The sequence below is a fragment of the Sinocyclocheilus anshuiensis genome, unplaced genomic scaffold (assembly GCF_001515605.1).
Source record: "Sinocyclocheilus anshuiensis isolate Anshui unplaced genomic scaffold, SAMN03320099.WGS_v1.1 scaffold881, whole genome shotgun sequence".
NCBI classification, from domain to species: Eukaryota; Metazoa; Chordata; class Actinopteri; order Cypriniformes; family Cyprinidae; genus Sinocyclocheilus; species Sinocyclocheilus anshuiensis.
The window spans coordinates 1027872-1048309 of record NW_015558695.1 but is presented as its reverse complement, the minus strand read 5'-3'; the positions used below and the strand labels follow the sequence as shown (position 1 = coordinate 1048309).

At 36.8% G+C, this 20438-nt stretch overlaps 1 protein-coding gene across 1 annotated transcript in view; it reads left to right on the top strand.

Annotated features, from left to right (window-relative positions):
• LOC107681366 (protein SOGA1-like) overlaps positions 1–20438 on the top strand; it is a 50647-nt gene that overhangs the window by 4739 nt on the left and 25470 nt on the right. Inside the window, exon 3 of the mRNA XM_016477642.1 lies at positions 6530–6688. Coding sequence (XP_016333128.1) covers positions 6530–6688 — 159 coding nt within the window. The remainder of the gene's footprint in view (positions 1–6529; positions 6689–20438) is intronic.

The following is a 20438-nucleotide window of genomic DNA, read 5'->3' as shown; positions in this document are numbered from 1 at the left end:
AGATTACACTTATCTTCAGAGCGCTTGTGCATTCAGCTGGTTGAAATACTCCATTGCTATCGCTGTGACAGGCATGCTATAGGCTTTAAGGAGGAAGGACATTGTTTCTTTACATTCAGCTTAGCACAGCAACAAAACATTGTGCAAATCGAAGTGCTAACTCAGATTTTCTTGTAGCCTTACAGGGTTATGAGAACAACTCGTGCAACAATCAGTACTTTAAAGTGATGCAACAAATGGAATTTTTTATTAAAACACAGAAACCGTCAATAAAGTTTTAAAGTAGCCAAAAACCGAAACTGACAATAAACTCTATTTAATAATCAATTAATCAACTTTATTTAATAATCAACTAAGTTGTATAAAAGCAGTTAAATTGCACATAAGGCCGTTTTTATGTCAACTTTTAATATAAATATGTTTTGATTCCAATTAGATGTTTCAATATAAAATTTAAACAGTGCTTGTAATAAAACTTTCTTGACATATTTATTCAAATATACATTAAATAATGAAGTAGGGCTGGGTATTGTTAAAATTCTTTTAACATCGATACAGATACTTTGACTTCGATACCGATTCCTGAACGATACTTTTTCAATACCAATTTTATGAAATCTGTTTTAACAAGATTACATTACACGTCACCTCAAAAAACGTTGGTTTTATTGTTTCAGCTTGTTGACAGACTTAAAGGGTTAGTTCAGTCAATAATGAAAATTAGGGTAATTTATGGGCTAATTTTCCTTTTTGGGTGAACTAACCCTTTAAAGACTCATCTCCTGAGCCACTGCACAAAGGAACAAAATGTAACCAACAACACAATAAATCAGTGCAAATAGTTTTAATACATGAGAAATGTTTGCATGAGAAATGCTAAGCAGGTGTAGCAATTAGCTTGATATAAAAGGCTACAAATAGCATATTTCAGCAACATTATATGACCAAAACACACATTAGATCGCAATCGCCAGCACTTGATTTATGCACATAAAGCATGCAGCATGCTTATTGGCTCACTGACGTTGATGAAATTAACCTCTTAGGTATCGAAATTTGGTACTGAACGACAAGATATTTTTCGATACTCAGTGGTATTGAAGCAATTAGATCGGTGACTAAAAAGTATTAAACTCGATACCCAGCGCTATAACGAAGACAGTAAAAATAAAAGAAGAAATGTAATATAGTGCATAGATTTAGCAAGATGCTCCTCTATTCAGTTGTGTAACCTTTGCTGCAGTGTTCAGTTAAGATTAGTGGTCAGTATCTTTTCAATATTCGTCCTTGGCAATGCTGTTGAGCAGACCACTCATCTAACTATTATGTCTTTCGTTTCACACCACAGACACACTCCCTTGTTTCATACAAACACAACTGCTGCCAAATGTTATCAACTAGTGAAAATGACCTCAGACGATTGATTCAATGTTTGTCTTGTTGCTAGGCTGATTGTTATGAACAGTTATTTTGTAGAAGAAACTTTATAAAACTAACTGAAAGGGACCGTGATGTTAAGCAGATCACCCTTTTGGTTTATTGCGCTATAATGACCGGCTGACTGTACATTATCCTGCTTATTATCTGACTTACTTACCAAAAATGTAAATAATTGGAAATGAAATGCTAATATGAGTTGAAAATATTATATTATGTGAAAAGAAAGATCTGGGGAAGCACAGATATTTAGGAAATTGATTACCCCAGAAGGATGCAAATAACCAGTCGCAATCAAGTTTTCAACAAAGCCAATGAAGATAAATTAAACATTTCTTTTGAATTCTGAAAATTTGTTATCTTAAAATGACAGAATATTTGCTGATGAATCAATCTGGCCATAATGTATTACATTAAGTAAAACCCTTGATTTCTGAGAACTTTTTGGGGCTGAGATGACCCACGGATCAGTTATTGTTGGGTACTTTCCTTATGAATGAACTCCATTCAGAGGTCAGTGATATTCTGACCAAGAGGCTGTGTAAGACAAATATTTTTTTCCCCTTGGACTAACATATAGGAGTTTCCCATGTTCGACTTCTTCCCATCTCTCTCTGGTCTCTCGGGATGAAGGGGGAGGGGATGATGTCATGGTCAGGAGGGGGTGGGGGTGAAAAGGGTTGATGGAGGATCTGAATGTTTGTAAGATCCCTGCACCATTTCCTGCTCTCTAAAGCACTGGCCTCATTTCTCATCCAATGAGAGCAACGTCTCCCAGATCTGTCAGGGGAAGGACGGAAAACAGCTCCACACCTTCTCATCAGCTGCTGTGGCTTGTGAAATTGGGTTTGGAGGAACACTGGAGCTTCCTCTCTCCCTCTGTTATCCATCTGAGCTTCTCCAGCCATGTGCTCATGCAAAACAACAACTGAGAAACGGAGAGAATGATTACAGTTGTAGACAACAAATATCAGAAATGAAATTAATATAAGGAAATTCTGATCATCTGGTGCGTCAAAACTGAATCACTCCCATTAAAATCTAGTGCCTGATGTACTATACAGCTTGCAGAGTCGTTATTCTTTTCTGATAGCAGATATTTAAATTACGATATCATGCAACATTTCTGTTGTTGCACGCCCAGTCCTAATGGAGGATGCAGATGTTTAAATCTTCTGCTTCTCAAAATGTTCTTCTGAAAGAAAAAAGACCCTAGTTATCTCCTTTAGACTTTACAGATCTCAACAATTTCTCAATCTATGTTCAGATTTGCTGAGACAAAAGTGAGAGATTTCATTATAAATTTATATAACTCATATTATATATAAACTTAATATAAAATTCTTATCAGATTTATCCAAGATCATTTTTTGAGCTCTGCTAGTTTAATTTATAGCTCTATACTCTTTTAACATTTTTAAAAGGCTTACTTGTCTTGAAAAAGGGGGTGGCTAACACATGGCTATATAGGACTACAGAAATTCAAAAGCTTAGTGAAGGTGACATTAAAGTCATGTGACCTTGCTGTAGTTTGTTTTTAGCCTATGTTTAGCTTTTTATTTCTGGTGATTGTATTTAGGCTTCAATATTCATAAAAGTTCATTTGTAAAGATTATCATGATGAACAAAATGTGTAAAAACCGTAAACTTTTGTTTGAGCTTATTTTCTCCAATAATCCAATGGTTATGCAATTGAGTTTTTGTCAAGGGAACCAGGGTGATGCTAATTTATGGGCTGACCTACAAAAATATGTCATCAATGCAGCACTCGATTAGCGTCAAGTTCATCTGCGAGATGACCGTACAGAGAACACACGCTTATAAAAACCAGGCTTTGCACAGTATGTGCATACCGTGCTGCTGATTAAATTATTACGCACATGCACTGCATGTATACCCTAGCACATACACGAAAATCTAAGTATTTTGTGGGCTTAATGAGACCTGCAGTTAGTCTTGAGCTATGAAAGCAGAACCTCTGCCTCTGAGCAGAAAAAATAATTCTGGGAAGAAGGAGAATAATAAAGAGGAAGTGATGGTGACAGATGATGATAAGCAAGGAAAATACTGTTTGGTCAGTTTGGCCTTCGCCTGTTCAGATATCAGCTTAGCAGCAGCATCCTGGAGATAAGAGGAGAGAGAAAGAGACACATAGTAATGAACACCTCCTCATCGTGTAGCTGGCTTGGTCCACTCGCGGTCGAACCGCTTCATTGTCATCTATGTGAGGAGCGCACATGCATAATCAGCCATGTGCTGCATTCACATGTCAAACAGCCACGGAGCAAGACAAAGCCCCGCTTTAAAAACCAGATCCTATGCTGAGATGAAACTCTAGAGGAGGCACATTTGAGATAACTAGGGTCTCTTTTCTAGAATAAAAAATTGAGAAGCAGGAGACTTAGGCTAAAGTCTCCATTTACTTGCCCTACTTTTATCTCATTGAATATCCTTTTTTACTCAGAAATGCATCACATTATAAGTAAAATGGTTTGCAAATGCTGTTTTATGTTGACTCTGTTACTCACTTGTGAGTTTCAAAGGCAGGATTTGTAAAATGAACTCAAGAGTGACATATGGCTGGAAGCTGCATTTAAAGTGTCAGTCCATTTAAAAATGTAGTGAAGCTGTGTTAATGGGTTTCTTTCAACACAACAGTATTTGGTGCCCTTGGACTGTCTTCATATGGCTCATCTGAGCCGTATGTGTGCTAATAGGTTAACCAAAGGGCAGTTTGCTTTTTCTAAGCAGGGCAAGGTTGAGTTTATAGTGTGAATGTGCCCGGGCAGCTGTTCTGCAGATGCAACCAGATACAGATCTGGAGGGAAGTCATTTAAAACGACTGTTTGCACAGCAGAGAGGTGGAGCAATCCTGAAAAGCAGGATCAGAGAGGAGCGACACACACACACACACACACACAATCAAACCCAAAGACAAACAAATTCCACAGAGCCATTTACATATCTGACCAGGTTCTGCTGACAAACAGTCATGGTCACATACAAATGAGACATTATTAGTCTTTGATGGGTCATTACACTCCTTTGATTTCTGGGTTTGGTCAGATATGGCAGCTTGTTCCACATCAGGCTGTGGTGAGAGAGGCGGCCAACTAAGCATCTACACACACACACACACACACACACACACACACACACACACGACACTGCAGTGCTTCACTGCCCCTTTCCCTGTGGATCTAGAGGTGTCTATCTCCTTTTGCATGTAAAAGCAACAACAGGCCGTGACATTGTCAGACAAAGGCAGGTGGGTGGCGTCCAGACAGAATGGAGGGAGGAGTAAATGCAAATAATCTGGACCAACAGACACTTTCGGAGCTCTGATAATTAAAGCTTTTGTGTGACAATACAGACGTGCAATTACCATAAAACCCTGGGCCTGTGGTTTAGAAACATATTTTATATTGTATCATGAATGGTGACATTGATTTATTTCCTGCTTTTCTGTTTGTCCATAGAAAAACTGATACTGTATAAAAACTCCTGTTATAGTTACATAAAAAAAAATAAAAGCTGTGGTTGCTTTAATGATGGTGTTTTTACAGTTAATGGAGTGTATTTTACAGTTAATAACTCTATATGTCTTTTATATAATTTTAATATACAATCCAAAATGGTATTGATGTATAAAAATGTTTACAGTTCAGTAAAGTGTTTTTTTCAGGAACTGTGGCAAAACACCATTGGAATAACTTACATAACACGTATAATGCAATAAACATTGAAACTAAAATACAAAATTGCATAACTAATAAAAAAAAAGGGAGAAAATAAATGATATGGGTCACACATAGACGTCTGCTCTATTATTGTTTGTCAGTAAATAGTCAATACGTCAATAAATAGTGAATATTTCTTACTTATAAAATGGTAGTTTTAATAATATTATATATAGTACATTGTACTAGTACATAACCTATATATTCTAATTATAATTTTCACCTTTTTTCACCATATACTGTAGGATAATGTAGTGTAACATATTCACTGATCATTTTTTTGTTGTTGTAAAATAATGTTTTTAATGCGCATGTCCAATATAAAGCAACAGCAAACACAATTTTATCATCCCACAGCACAACATTTTGGGGAAAGTAGCTTGTACTGGAAAAGCTGAAATGAAAACAACTGAACTACTGTAACGCTACTGAAAAGGTAGTTAAGGTAGTAGTTTTGCTGCTTTTAGTTAGTTTCTTCCACAACACTGATGGATAAACAAAGATGTTTATAGATCCTGGCAATGAGAATAGGAAAAAAGACTGATGAAACAAGGCAGAGAGGCTTTTGGTGAAATAAAGAAAAGGAAAGAATGAGAAATGGAGGGATCTGATATGAATTAGAGCGTGGTGTTGGTACAGAGGAGCATTGTGGGTACCCAGCTGCACCTTGGCTGTGGTTCAGACACACAGAGAGGAGAAAACCCTCCCTCACAAACAGGGACTGTGTTTCTCCTCCTAGCCCTTCACAATCCCCATTTACCCCATTCAGTGACTGCTGCCCTCTCTTTCCTCATTCCTCTCACACAAACATCCGTCCTTAATATGTGCCCTATAGAAACATACAAACATTGTCAGTAATGACAAACGATCTTGTGTTGCTAAAATGGTCCAAGCACCAGCATGCGTGTGTGTGTGGTAGAGATGAGTTTGGATTCTCTGTCTTTGTTTGCCCAACACCGATAATTGCCTCTTTAAGAAGTTAGTGCAGCTTTACGATCAACCACTTTTAATGAGCTTTCCTCTACCTTCAGGGAGACATGAATCATAGACTTATGAACTAACCATCTTCAATGCTTTTCACTGGCAAAGCTAAAACTTATAAACTTATAATTACTACAACATGCAGTATTTTTAATCAGTATTTAGCAGTACACTGAACAGTTCTCTGTATTTATCAGCATTGAATGAAATATGTTTATTACCATTTCTGTAATATTTTAATATAATACATATACGTTCTCTTGCCTATTATTTTTCACTAAGCTCGTCTTTGTAGGCAGCTCACAGAGTACCTTTTTTTTCAAAGGATATTTTTAATGCTCCCCTCATAAAAACTGTTGTGGTTGTTTTAGGTGGCAAAAGACGTGTCCATCCGTCTGCACAATGAGCTGGACGCTGTGGAGAAGAAGAGATCTCGTCTGGAGCAGGAGAACGAGGAGCTGAGGGTGAAACTACAGGACCTGGAGGTGGCCAAGCAGGTCCTGCAAGCGGAGATGGAGAAGGCCAGAGAGGTGAGAGATAACGGATCATTCCAGAAGCTTTCAAGATGCTGAGTAGCTAGCAAGTGGGCTTTAAATGAGCTGTAGATATTTGAAGTATGACGCATCTCAAATTTGTGGGAAACACAATGAGCTGCTGTGAATTTTACCACAGGAAAGAAGTGTGGTGTGCATTATGAAACCAAAGAAAAGATTCTGCTAGGGTGGTCTGGGTGCTGCCAGAGAATTGCTATGTGGTTGATAAAGTGAATCTGTGTGGTTGTTAAAGCATTGTTATAAAACGGATAGTTCCGGTCCTTGATTCTGATTGGTTGAGCCAAGTTCGAAGCTGTTGTTAATTACTCTACAAACATACACCTTTGTTTACATTTGTGTGTTGCTCGGCAACCACTTTGTTGGAACCACAAACGTTTCTGAGGAACTACATTGTTTGGTGGAAGAATACTGTTTTTATCTATCTATCTGTTATTAATCTATCTGTATTGATTAATAAAGAATTTAAATGACAAGTCCACAAGTGGTGGCCACAAGTTGGCCATTTGGAGCTGGAACTATCCGTTTTTGGTTATTTTAGCTGCAATGATGGAAATTAGTGTGAGTTCTGTAAGAAGTTGCTAATTGGGGAAAATAGGTTAATTAATTAGTTTCAGATTCTCCGAAAAGGCTTCATTAGGAGCTCCAATGAAGGTTTCTGAAAAGAAAAGTGTTTATATTGTACTTGATTTGGCTTGGGGCAGAACTCTTAATGTTGACACTTTCGTTTAACTTCGCTGTAGTCAAAGCTCTATGTGTGTTACAGCAGGAGCTGAGAGCCCTTCGCTCGGACCGATCTGTTGACTCTCTCTGTGTAAATGTCAGCTCGGGTGGGTGGTTTTGAGGGTGGACGGGGAGCACATGAATTTAGCATTAGATTTTCTCTACTGACAGTTTAATGAGGAGGAACATAAAGCATGCTACTTGTGTTTGGTTAATTCTCTGTTTTGGCCTGCATTCTTTTGGTAATAAATGTTCCTTTGTGTTCTGAGTAATGGATCATTGGCAGGATGGTCTATGTCGGCTCAATGGTTGGTCTGTGCTCTATTAGCTATGTCTGCTGCATGATAGAAAGTGATGAATGCATTATTGTATGAAGCAATGGTCATTATTGGTCGGTTCACTCTTTTCTTTGAGAATCATTTTACGGGGTGTTGTATACCACTGTGATAGTCAATGCCAGCGCTCTGATTCGCTCGGCTGCTCTGCTTTGGGTCGGCTCACAGGTTTGCTCTGTGTTCTTATTGGCTGAAAGCCCAGGGCAGGATGCGTGCCGCTCTCTGTTGTTGAGGACTGAATTCTTGGCATAGCGGGCACTTATGGTACACAGCGAGAGTTCATCCTCAACTGAACTTCCAGAAAAGAGCCAGTAGAGCCTTTCAGACAACAGATGACTCAAAGAATGGAAAGAAACGATGGATCATTACATGTAAAAGAAGATGATCTGGCTGAGCACGATATCTCACTCTCACTATCTACACTCAGTTAACAAAGTACAGGATGAAACAGATGTATAAACAGTTATTAGAACAAAAACTCAATTCTAATGGGTCAGTCGTGGAATTCTGCAGTAAAATAGGCCTATTTTTGTATAATGATAGCTAAACTGTATTTGTCATTGATTTCATAAATAGCTGTGCTAGTTTTATGTCTTTTTCTGTATATTATAACTTATGTATTAATTATTGCTAATTTCTTTAATAACAAGTTCCTGATAAGGACTGTCTATACATTTTCTTTTACTTCTATAGACAAAATGTATCTGTTCTATCGTTACAAACATGGATCAGCACCATTTAGGTGCACAAAAACGAAACTGGAAAAAATGCAACAGTAAAAACGTCCTTACCTGGTTAACTGTACGTTATCATACTGTAGGGTGTAAAATTGTAAGTTGTTTAGCATTGCATTATATGATATTTTACTGTAAAATACTAAGAAATTTCATTCCCAGAATTCCTTGCATGAAACATCACATTTTATTTTTATTTTATTTCAATTTAATTTTTAATTTTTCTCATTTTTAATTTTGTTATTTATTAGGGTGTTTTGTGTTATATTTTCTGTTGTAACACCATCTTTTATAGGCTACTTGATTAACTTGATTAACTTCTGTATTATTATGGTTATTATAATTCGTTGATTAGATAGTTCAAGATGTTTTTTACTGTACATTTAAAAGAATATTTGTTTTAAGTGGATGTAAAGTTACATCTGATGATGCATGTGCTAAATTATTAAACTAAATCAAATGTCAGTGGTGAACACCATAAGGAAGAATGGACAGAAAAGAAACTTGCAGCAATGTCTAATTTATTTCTCAACCATGATCACTAATCGCTTTATTTTAAAAGAGACTTCTCAGACTTTTAGTAGGTCAGTGAGAACAGAGGACAGAGTCTGCATGAGGACCACGCTGATGTCCTCAGATCACCATCAAAGACCTCCCTTCCTGACACAAAAATAAACACTCAAAATGAAAGCTTGCTGATATAGGTTGTTTTGAATCTAGATAGCACCCCACCCAAAAATCTTCATTTTTTCCATCCCACAAATGCTTTAGTTCTCCTTCTATGCTCTCCATCCCTCATTCTGAAACTCTCTCTCAAGACTTCATTTAACACACAGCAGGTATTGATCGGTACTGCAGCTGGCGTGAAGTCTCACGGGTGATTAGGTTCACATGTCTACTGCTGCCGTGAGTGTAAGAGGTGTGTGTTTGTGTGTGTTTATGGCTTCTGATGGTGGTCGCTATGTGGAGGGGCTGTTTTATAGGGCCTGTTTTACAGGTGTTTAATAGGCTTCGGTACAGTAAAAGGTTAGTATAAGAGTGCAACCTTATTACTGCTGTTTCTTTCTCGAATTACACATTCATACCAATAGCTCATTTGTTAATTTATCATTCAGAGCCCAATGTGTCTCAAAAACAGCATGTATTAGTGGCATTACCCATATACAGCTTATTTTTTGATCCAGAGCCCTTCTAGACTGTGCTAGAGGAAACAGTCCTATGAGGCTGACTGAACTTTTATTTATATTTTTCAGGAAGCTCCTATCTTTGTTTTGTTCTGAAGGGGAAACCCTGAGAAAGGAAGGAAGTGCAGGGTCTCTGAAGCAGGGTTCATTAACTCAGCGTCAGCCGCTCTGATGGAAACAAACACTAGATGAGGAAAAATTACAGCTGGACAGTCAGCGGAGTCATGCGTCAGGGCTATTTAATCTTTAAAACCCCCTTGTTGGGAAAAGCACGGGAAGATTTTGAGGAATTCTGAGCAATCCAGAATATTCAGAGTTTGCTGAAAACTCCCTGAAAGTTTGAGGGGTGATGTGGGATTTAGCAGGTGGTCATGTAACTGTCTTTTTCAGAAGTAGAGTAATGAAACGCTGACTCACAGACTATTTGATGATTACGAGAACAGTCATAAGTCAGTAAGCACAGTGCTGTGCGCTTTTATAAGAAATAATTTCCAGATATATATGAGCCTTGACATTTCAAGACAAATTGATGTACTTTTCTCTTACAGTGGTGGTACCATGGTACTGAATGATCACTATATTCATGTACAATGGTGTTTACATGGTACATGATACTCTGTACCTTGAAGATACTAATGGTACATAAGTGGTCCAATAACCCTAGTAGAATGTCCTGTACCAGGATACTTTGTAGAACTTGTTTGCGTGGTTATAGTGGTGCATTTCAAATTGCCCTTTTCTGTCTATTCTAATACTATTCAATGAATTAGATTCATGAATGCACAATGCATAATAAAGTGAGTGTTCTCAGACTATATTTACAATATCCAGTTTTCTTTGTATCCAATATTTACATTGCTGTAAATAACACAAAGAAGAGAGTTAAATAGAGGTTCAATAGCTGCGGGGTTGTGAGGTCTTGAGTCTGGGAAGGTTTGGCAGCTGTGTTTCTCTGTATTGTATGGTGTCTGACCTGTGCAGCAGCATCAAAGCACATGGCATTCGAGGTTTTGTACTGGTTTGGAACATGATGGGAAAAATAGAGAATCAAAGCAAGTGAGAAACACACACATATACACTCACACACGTGTGACCTGGATATGTTTATTTTCTCAAAAACCAAGAAGTCCCTTGTGAAAAAGGAGTACACTTTAGCATACTTTTAAAAGAGTACTTTTTACAGAAATTATATATTTTAAAAGAATATATTTAAGTGTTAACTGGCTGTTTTTGATGCATAATTGCATGTTAATTGCTATAAAATTAAAATACATTATTATAAATGCAGTTAGTTGAACTTTAGAGTGCTGTTTTGACCTGCTTCATACTTCATAAGTACTTATATTGTAAAGTGTGCTGCCAAATGTACTGACAAGCGTTTATAATAAACTAAAAATACTTTAAATGTCATTTCTCTATGAATCTTGTAATTATGCAGTTTTAATGAAGTTGCAATTTAATAAATTTCAGCTTTATATGTGATATCGATTAACACACTACCGTTGAAATTAAGTACTTAATGTGCTTTAGGTGTTAGTCAACTCATCAAAGCATACTTCTTTAAAACATAATGATTTATTTTAAAATGTACTTTAAAGTAAAGCTTCAAATCTGCAAGTACAGTTTTTTACACACTTTTAAGATTTGATGTACACTAAAATTACACGCAAATGAATACAATTAAGCACACTTCTTTTTCACAAGGCGTATCATTCATGTCCTTAGAGTTTACTACTTGGAGTTAGGGGTTTGTCCAAATATCTATTGAATTAGTATGAGCATGAACAGTAATATTGAGGATTGCCTTAGCAAACACCAATGTTAATATTTTATGTGTACTATCCTGCATTTCAGGAAGTGCAACCAACTCCTGGTTAAATCTGACACACATCCACATACAGATAACATGTTCTTTCCTCATGGAGTGAGAGGTGATTTCATGCTCTAGTAAAGGTCTGCATGAAAAACCAAACATACTACACAAGACTGAAGCATGCAAAACTCATGAACACACACATTCAGGCCTGGACTGCACTATATAGGTTAGACTATAGTCAAATACAGACTGATATTAATAAGAAATGTTTCTTGAGCAGCAAATCAGCATATTAGAATGATTTCTGAAGGCTCACGTGACACTTAAGACTGGTGTAAGGATGCTCAAACTTCAGCCTTATATATACTGTAAATGTAATAATAATTTAAAGATACAATAAATGACATTTTAAAATAGAAAACACCTATTTTCAATTTTTACTGTGTTTTATTTAAATAAATGCATTACAAAATCTTACCGACCCCAACATTTTTTGAACAGTATTGTAATTTCTAAACAAATGAGCTAAACCAAGTTTTACTTTTTTTTTTCTTCTTTTTTTCTTCATACACACTTCTACAGCCTTTATGCAAACTAAAGGCAACACACACCTCTGATGTTGCTGTTTGCCATTCATCATGTCTTTCTCTTTTTCCTTTTTGAGCCATTTGTATAGAGCTATTTTTGAATGTCAGATCACCAGACCTGTGTTGGTCATGTAAAAAAGAGTCTAATTTTTAAAAGCACCTGGGATGTTAGTGCTTACATGAGCTGACATCAAAGTCACAGTAGTAGGATTTAGATTTGCACATTTAAATGAAAGCCATTATCTGTCTTAAACCCAGACTCTGATGTTATACGAACACTTACTAGCTCTGTATGTGTGTGTATGTTTGTACACATCAGACAGAGAGCTTGTAATCTCCAACTGCTTCCACTTGAAAATTACTGAACAAATGGCACAGACAAAACAAACAATAAGAGGATGTGGGGAGGGAGTTAGTGGCAAGCTCCTTTTTATGAAGCTCAGCACTATGCAGAACTGACAGACAAAGAAAGCACAGAAAGGGAAATGTGTGTTTGATTGATGCCTGGAGTCTGGACCCGTAAGTTTGATACACACACACATACAGAAAGACATATAATGGAGCTAGAGGTTATTAGATTTGATAGTGACAATGCTGCAGCGCTTGTAGGTCATTTATAAAACTCATGCACACACACAAAACACACATGCATGCACCAACTGGCTAGTCTATTTCTGCTTTTAATGGTGGGGTAATTGTGTTGTCTCCTGGATACATCTCCATACAAACTGCATTAGGTGAGCAGCATGTCATGTATTAAGATTGTGTCTGTGGAAACCAGCTGAGATCAGCTGTTTGAAAGAAGTTTAGCATGTCGGACAAGATTAGATCTGTCAGGTTCCCTGCTGTGACAATCTTTTTGTAGGCTAGAAATATTGTCCAGACAATACATACTAGCCTGTTTACTTGTTTGAATAGTTTATTTTATTTTCATTATTATTGTTTGATACTAGTGGCATATATTTGGAAAGTTTGAGATAAATATGAGTTTTAAAAATACTTTTATTCAGCAAGGATGCATTAAATTGATCAAAAACAGTGACAGAAAAGACATTTATATTGTTACAAAAGATTTCTGTTTCAAATAAATGCTGTTCTTTTGAACTTTCCATTCATTAAAGATTCCTGATGGTTTCATTATTTCATGGTTTCTACTAGTGCTGTGAAACGATTAATCGCGATTAATCGTTTGACAGCACTAGTTTCTACATAAATATTGTGCAGCACAACTGTTTTCTGCATTGATAATAATAGAAAATACTTCAAGCAGCAAATTATTTGTGATTTTTGATCATTTCTGTAGGATCATGTGACACTGAAAACTGGAGTAATGATGCTGAAAAATTCAGCTTTACATCACAAAAATAAATTACATTTTAAAATATAGTCAAATAGAAAACAGTTATTTTAAATTGTAATAATATTTCACAATATTACTGTATTTTTGATCAAATAAATGCCTTGGTGAAAACGTTAAAAAGAACTTACTGACCCCAAACTTAATAAAAAAGTATTTTAAAACCTTAAACAGGAGCTATAAGATTTATAATCAGCTGAAAGTGTGTTTGTGGCACAGATATCTCTAACAACTGTACGAATAGCTGTTTCTCACAGAGAGCTTGTATTGATCTACAGTGCTATTTCAGTTGTGTCATGCAGCTCCCATCCACTTGTGTTTCCCAGGACTGAGGTTAAATGAATTTGATTTGCAGTGCTACTGATTATGCTAAAAAATCCATATTATTGAATCAAGCCATTCAATACAATACATTCATTTTTTATATATTGTTTACAGTGTGTGAGATGTTAAAAAGTGAAAAACAAGCATTTGTTCATACAGAAGACAAGTCCTCATTCCTGTTACCAGATTTACACACATGTTCAGGCCTTTACATCATTACACAACACAACTAGCGCCTCCTGCCCTCTGATCGAATTCACAGGTCTCTTAGGTCAAGCTAAGTGGTTAGATCTCAGATCCTCCGCTTTCTTCCTAATCAGATCAGTAAGCTGTTGCTTTGATTTTGAGTATGAGACAGATCTTATATAAGACATGTCTCCTCATATCCAGGCTCTTGGGAACTCCTTGTCCTGTGACATACAACACACACACACACACACACACACACACACACACACTGAGTGCTTTAGAAAAGCATGTGCATGCACTTTGCTGCATTGATTTATATAGAGCATGGATAACAGTCTTCGCTTCACTGCCTTTGCACAAGACTAACTATCAATATTCATCTGCGTCTGTACACCTCACTGATCTGTTAAAGGGTTATTCATTATGGCTTGTTGTAATCTGCAGACTCTTGTAATTTTAGCATGTTCAAAAAGGGAATCCTGTGGTTTAAATATAGATTTACGAGTCATCTGTAAATGTGATGGGTTATTTACAGACAAAACTCCTAAATTGCTTTTGGAGAAGCGCTGATCTTCTGTTTTAGATATAATGGCTTGAGAAGTGAGCTGAGAGTGAGATTGATTACTTAATCACATCAGAATTATACTTTCAGCGATTCTCTTCAGTAAAATGGGTTTATTACTGCAGTCCAGTGACCTGCTCACCTTATAATGTAATCTGTCTAGACCAATAACCTGAGGGGATATGGCCAGCAGAAACTACAGCTCTATTACTGTAGTCCTCACTACATACTGCACAGTATATACCAGATTCAGAAAGAAAAAAGCTGAAAGTGACCCTGGAATTCAAAATGTTGGAGCAAAATCTGCTTACATTTTTTTTTTTATATCATTTTAATAATGTTTTTTTTTACATTTTAACCTAGGCCTAGGTGTACATACAAAAAAATCACATATGTGTTGAGCCAGATTTAATTTTATGTAACAGTCATATTTATTTAGATTGAGAATTTATGTGAATGTTATTTGAGCCATATCTTAAAATTAAGTTAATTGATATTAGGTCATACTTATTTTTATTATTTTTTGCTGTCATAAAACCAGTTAATTTTGATTAGTTATTTTTCTGCATTGTCTAACTTTTCTTCAGTGCGTAAAGTCATGACACACACATGCCATTATACATTGTACGTACATTCTCTGCTTGTGCACAGTATACTTAAATATTTTCTGCATGCCTTGAGTTACAGTGCAGCTAAACTCCTTAAACCAGCATGCATACTGATTCATCATGCTATCATTATGAATTCATACTCCAGTTTGTTCAGCTGAAGCATTCAAGCATCCATTCAATACTGATTGAGGTGCAATGTGTTTATTTATGTACTGTAGACAATTATCTTCATTAATAAAGAAAGGCCAGTGATTAAGAAGTCATTAAATGCCTCACAATTTAATTACACAGCTCTTGGATAAATAAGTCTGTTGTCTAATGATGACTGTTTCTCTCTAATGACCATCTAAATGCTTGACCATTTCAATAATCTAGTAATGATTTTTCAATAGCTTGCTGCAACATCTAAACATTCTTATCTAAAACATTTCATGAATTTACTATATTTATCCCCATTGTCACTCATCACCAACTCTGTAGCCGTCTCAATGCACATGTATTTTTATGTATTTCATGTATACTCAAATTGTATTTTTTTTATTTCCATATAGCATCCTTTTCAATTGACGCCCCTATCTGTATTTTGACTAAGCAATTTTGGAAAGCATGAATCAATAATATTTATATATTATAGTAGAAGTTTTACTATTTCACCATTATGCCTTTAAAAAGTGAAATAGACTTTGACTTCACAGCTCAGGATTGTCGCTAGTGTTTTGAACTGGGGTGTTCTTCATGATGCATTTATGGCTCAAATCAGCCTGACTGCAGAATTGAGAGCGATTTCAAATTGCCTGCTTCTTCAGAGATTCTGGTCCAGCCAAACAATTGCCATTGAGATGAATGGGTATGCTTATGGATGGCTTTTTTCAAGACCTCCGTCCCATATCCTATGATATATTGCTGATGTGTGTACTTGTCCATCATATTTTCTCCAGCTCAGTAATTATTTCTCTTACTCGCTCGCTCTCAGATTTTTCATATAGCCTCTTGGGATTTGAGAGGTTCTCCTGATATATTTTGCCGCAAAAAACAATTTTGAATTGAGTCTGAGATGTGTTCTAGTTCAGGACTAGTACAGACTGTCTGCTAGTGCAAAAGGGAAGAATAGACCATTCAGATGTCTACAAACCTACAAATCTTACTCATATATTTTCATCCTCTGCTATGCTGTAAACTGAGGAAACTGACCTATTTCGGTCTTTTCCACATATTCCAAAAACCTCCCCCAAATTCAGTCTCGCACTCTGAATGCCAAATGTCGTTCTTAATACAAATGAGAGAACAAAGTGAGCAATAAGAGGTATGTTTGGAGAGTTTTCATCTGCCAAGAGCGCATGTGGTTCGCAACCTGACACACTAATGAGCGTCAAGTGCTTGCTATTCTCTCTAACGAGCGCATGGGCTCCCTGATTGAATTCCGCTGAAATGGGAGGGCGAGATACAAAGACAAAGAGCAGTTTATGTGGCTGTGGGGAGCTGGATGTTTCACTCCTGTTATGACATACTGTCTTTCATGCAGAAAACGAGGACAGATACTCGATCCAAAACTTTGGTGGTATGTAGGACAGGTCATAGATGAAGGGGCCAATTCCTTCAGGCTGATTCTTTTTTTAGGTTTATAGTCAGTTTTCATCAATTTACATGTTGAAAAATGTAAAGACTGTCATATCTATGGAAACTTTTTCAATTTTCTTTCAGGTTACAGATAAAGAGATCTTCAGACAGTGTTTTTTGGATATTTCCCCAGCGTAAGACAAACTGTGACTGCTTTTGATTGCTATGCCAGTGGTGTTAATGAGAAACAGGCTGCTATAGTTCGATTTGATTGGCACACACCTGGGAGCAATTACTTGATGCTCAGTACAGGTGGGATTCACCACCACTTTCTTCTCTGTTTCTCGGTCATTAATCTTTTGAACTTTACCAAATGGCACAAAACACACTGATGGCAGACTGTCAATATGTATTCACAGGTCTACATACTGTTATATTCTGAGATGGTTGATCAGGTCTAATTAATGCTTTAATTTTTCAATTTAAATGTTGAAATCATTGATATTCTAAGATATGGAAACGGCTGTACTGGAGTGCACTCAAGGAAGGAGGTGAAAATTAAGGGATTAAAGAAAGAAAGAGGGAGGGAGGTGTCCTTCGCTGTGGTGGCACCAAGGCTTTTTTTGTGGAGTGTGCACACAACAGAAGCTTAGAAATTAAACTCACAAGCCAAAGAGAAAGAAAGAGGCAGAACAGACCTTTTCATATGCTACAGCCCCATTAATATGTTCATGTAGAGGTGGAAGGATGCAGTGTTCCTCAACCCATGTGACCTTTTTATGACCTTTTACGTATATCTATGTATATAAGGGTGTAACGGTACACATATTCGTACCGAACATTTTCAGTATGGGCTTTTCGGTTCGGTAAGCATGTGTACCGAACAAATACAGTAGGCCTATTCTTTTAATCACTGCACGAGTGGAACTTCATTGGAAACTTCCCGTTTTATACATTGTTACTTTTGATATGAAAGAAAGTCTCATCTTTCAAATTATGTCCATTGTTTCAGGAAATACAAACAATACCGTGGTTGCAGCTTGGCAGTGCGTTCCAGGAGCGGTGCGTCTGCAGCAGTGCAGCGATCATTTCAACATGAGTTTATTTTTTGCTGTGCTGCACGTGCTGAAATAAAGTGACAGCGCATTGTTCGCAGTAAAAATGAACATGGATTGACACAGAAATGTGGTAATTTCACAATAAATAGATATAATTAAAGTCTATTGTGTTTCAGAGTCAACACGTGGCTTTTTGGCTAGGTTTAAAACAAGGAATAGTGCACTTTTAGATAAAAAAGGCAATGCACTTGTGGAGGTAGAAAAACAGTTCTTTAAAGGGGTCATATGATGCTGCTAAAAAGAACATTATTTTGTGTATTTGGTGTAATGAAATGTGTTTATGCGGTTTAAGGTTAAAAAAACACATTTTCCACATACTGTACATTATTGTTTGGATTTGAGACTTTAGTCTTTGCAACTTTACAGATCTTCTTTATGCACCAAGAGCTTGTAACACTCCAAAGAGACAGGAAAAATTGAAATCGCATCATATGACCCCTTTAAGACCCGCGGGATTGCTTGTATTAGCCAATAAAGTTTTAAATGCAAAAGAAAAAGTGTCAGAGTGGGCTTCAGTTTATTGGCATAAAGTCATTCAGCTTCACCTCAGGCAGCTATTCCTTTTTAGATGCTCCTTTTTTAATAACATTGCTGCATCATAATCATAATCTAACATGTCCTAATCATGTGTTCATGTTTTCATAGACAGGTTTTCATGTCATATTTTTATTTTTAACATTCATTTTCATAACAATCTTCAGATTTTTTCATTATATTCATTACGGCCATGCCCCGCCGCCCGCACAAGCCCCGCCCCCGATTACTCGATTAATCTTTTTTTTTAAACCTATCGATGATCGAAATGAGAAATTTCCCAAAATGCCCATCCCTAGTTCTGACCAATGTATTTCCATGACTTCTCCTGTTATTTGTGAATACTGAATAAATATTTTTTTCTTAAATGTAGACATTTGATTCACAATCCAGAATATATATATATACTGTATATATATATATATATATATATATATATATATATATATAAACACACACACCCACATCATTTATTCGATTGCACTTTCTATTCATGTGCACCAAATCAGCATATTAGAATGATTTCTTAAGGATCATGTAACATTATTTCCATCCATCACTTCTCTCTGCTGTTTCTGTTTCTCACACACACACATATCTGCATTTCTCTCATGGGCCTCAGGGCATCATGTGTAATTATAAAAGTGTTTCCCAGCTCTAATTAACACTCAGCCTGATAAGCATGTAAAAGAACCGTCCCGCTCACGGGTGGACAGAAGCATATGTCATTCTTCAAGTGTGAGAAAGCTGGAGGCAAACGCTGCTTTATGCCAAAACTTTATCCTGAATAAGTAATCTAAGAACAGGATGAGCACAATATGTGACACGTTGTGTTCGCATTGGTAAAACGGCAACAGTGATTTGCTGACAGATGCGAGCAGCAGAACCTGGCAGGCAGAGAAGCTGCCTGCACATGTGTGTGTGTATATGAGTGATTTAACCGTATGTGCTCATTAGGACTTCATTAAAGGAGATGTATCATGCAAACTAGGATTTTTTCCTTTTTTTTTTTTAATGTAAATTGGTTGATGTACATTGAATGTTTACTCTAGTGTTCTGCATGCTCTAATTATGTACACAGAGATTAGCCAATCACAACAGAGGTAATTTACATGTTGAGGTCTTAAAGGTACAGTACCCAAAACAGCCTGTTTAATTTGAAGCATCACAGAGAGGTAAATCATGATGAAATCTCATATTTCTGTTCCAGGACACCTTAGTTAACATTAAACGGGGTAAAAAAGAACATGCTAAAAAAGCATGTGTGTATAAGGATGGACAGAAGTAGGTTAAAGTGGATTCTGGTCTTGAGTTGCCTCAGGTTAATGTGGACAGAAAAGCTGTGGACAGCTTTTGGATATAAAGAAGATTGGAAATGTATTTGGGCAGAGACATTTTCACAGTTCTTTGTGTAAGGCATAGTGTTTATCACTGCCATCCTGCTGTTGTGAACGAATAAATATTCTGTTGTCATGGATCAAAGCGAGAGAATATCTCAATTCCCAATCATGTAAGGAGGGACAGAATTTGTGTGGGAAACACTCAGCACCTGCAGGCTCTCAGTTGCTTTATGAAAAATGCTATGATAATGATCTGGCTTTTAGCACCCTTGTGTTTTAGCGCAATTAGTAAGCGAGAAAGCTGGGGAAGCGTGGTCATTTTCTGCAGTTGTTTTGCCTGTTTGTGCAGGAGGAGATGGGCCTCCTCATGTCAAATGGATTTGAAAGGTTGTGATTTCCTGTTTTCCCTCTCCCAACTTCCTCCCCCCATTTATTCATCAATTTGTTCCATTGAACTCTACAGGGGAACTGCTCACAAAAGCCGTTGTCATGGGAACCCATTATAGTCTGGAACGGTCGGGGACTCGTGTCTCTGCGGTCTGGGAATTGAGAAAAAACATACAATGCGAAAATGGATTTACCATAGCCTATCTCTGTGCTTATGTCCAGCTTTTGGAGTGGTACGCAGTGTGCACTCCATGCACTGTTTTAAGTAGTATGTGAAGCAGAAAGCATTTGCAATGCTCAACATTTCACACAGTGGTATAAAACTTTGCATGACCTTTTGTTTGTGGCATTCAGCTGAAAATTACAATTAT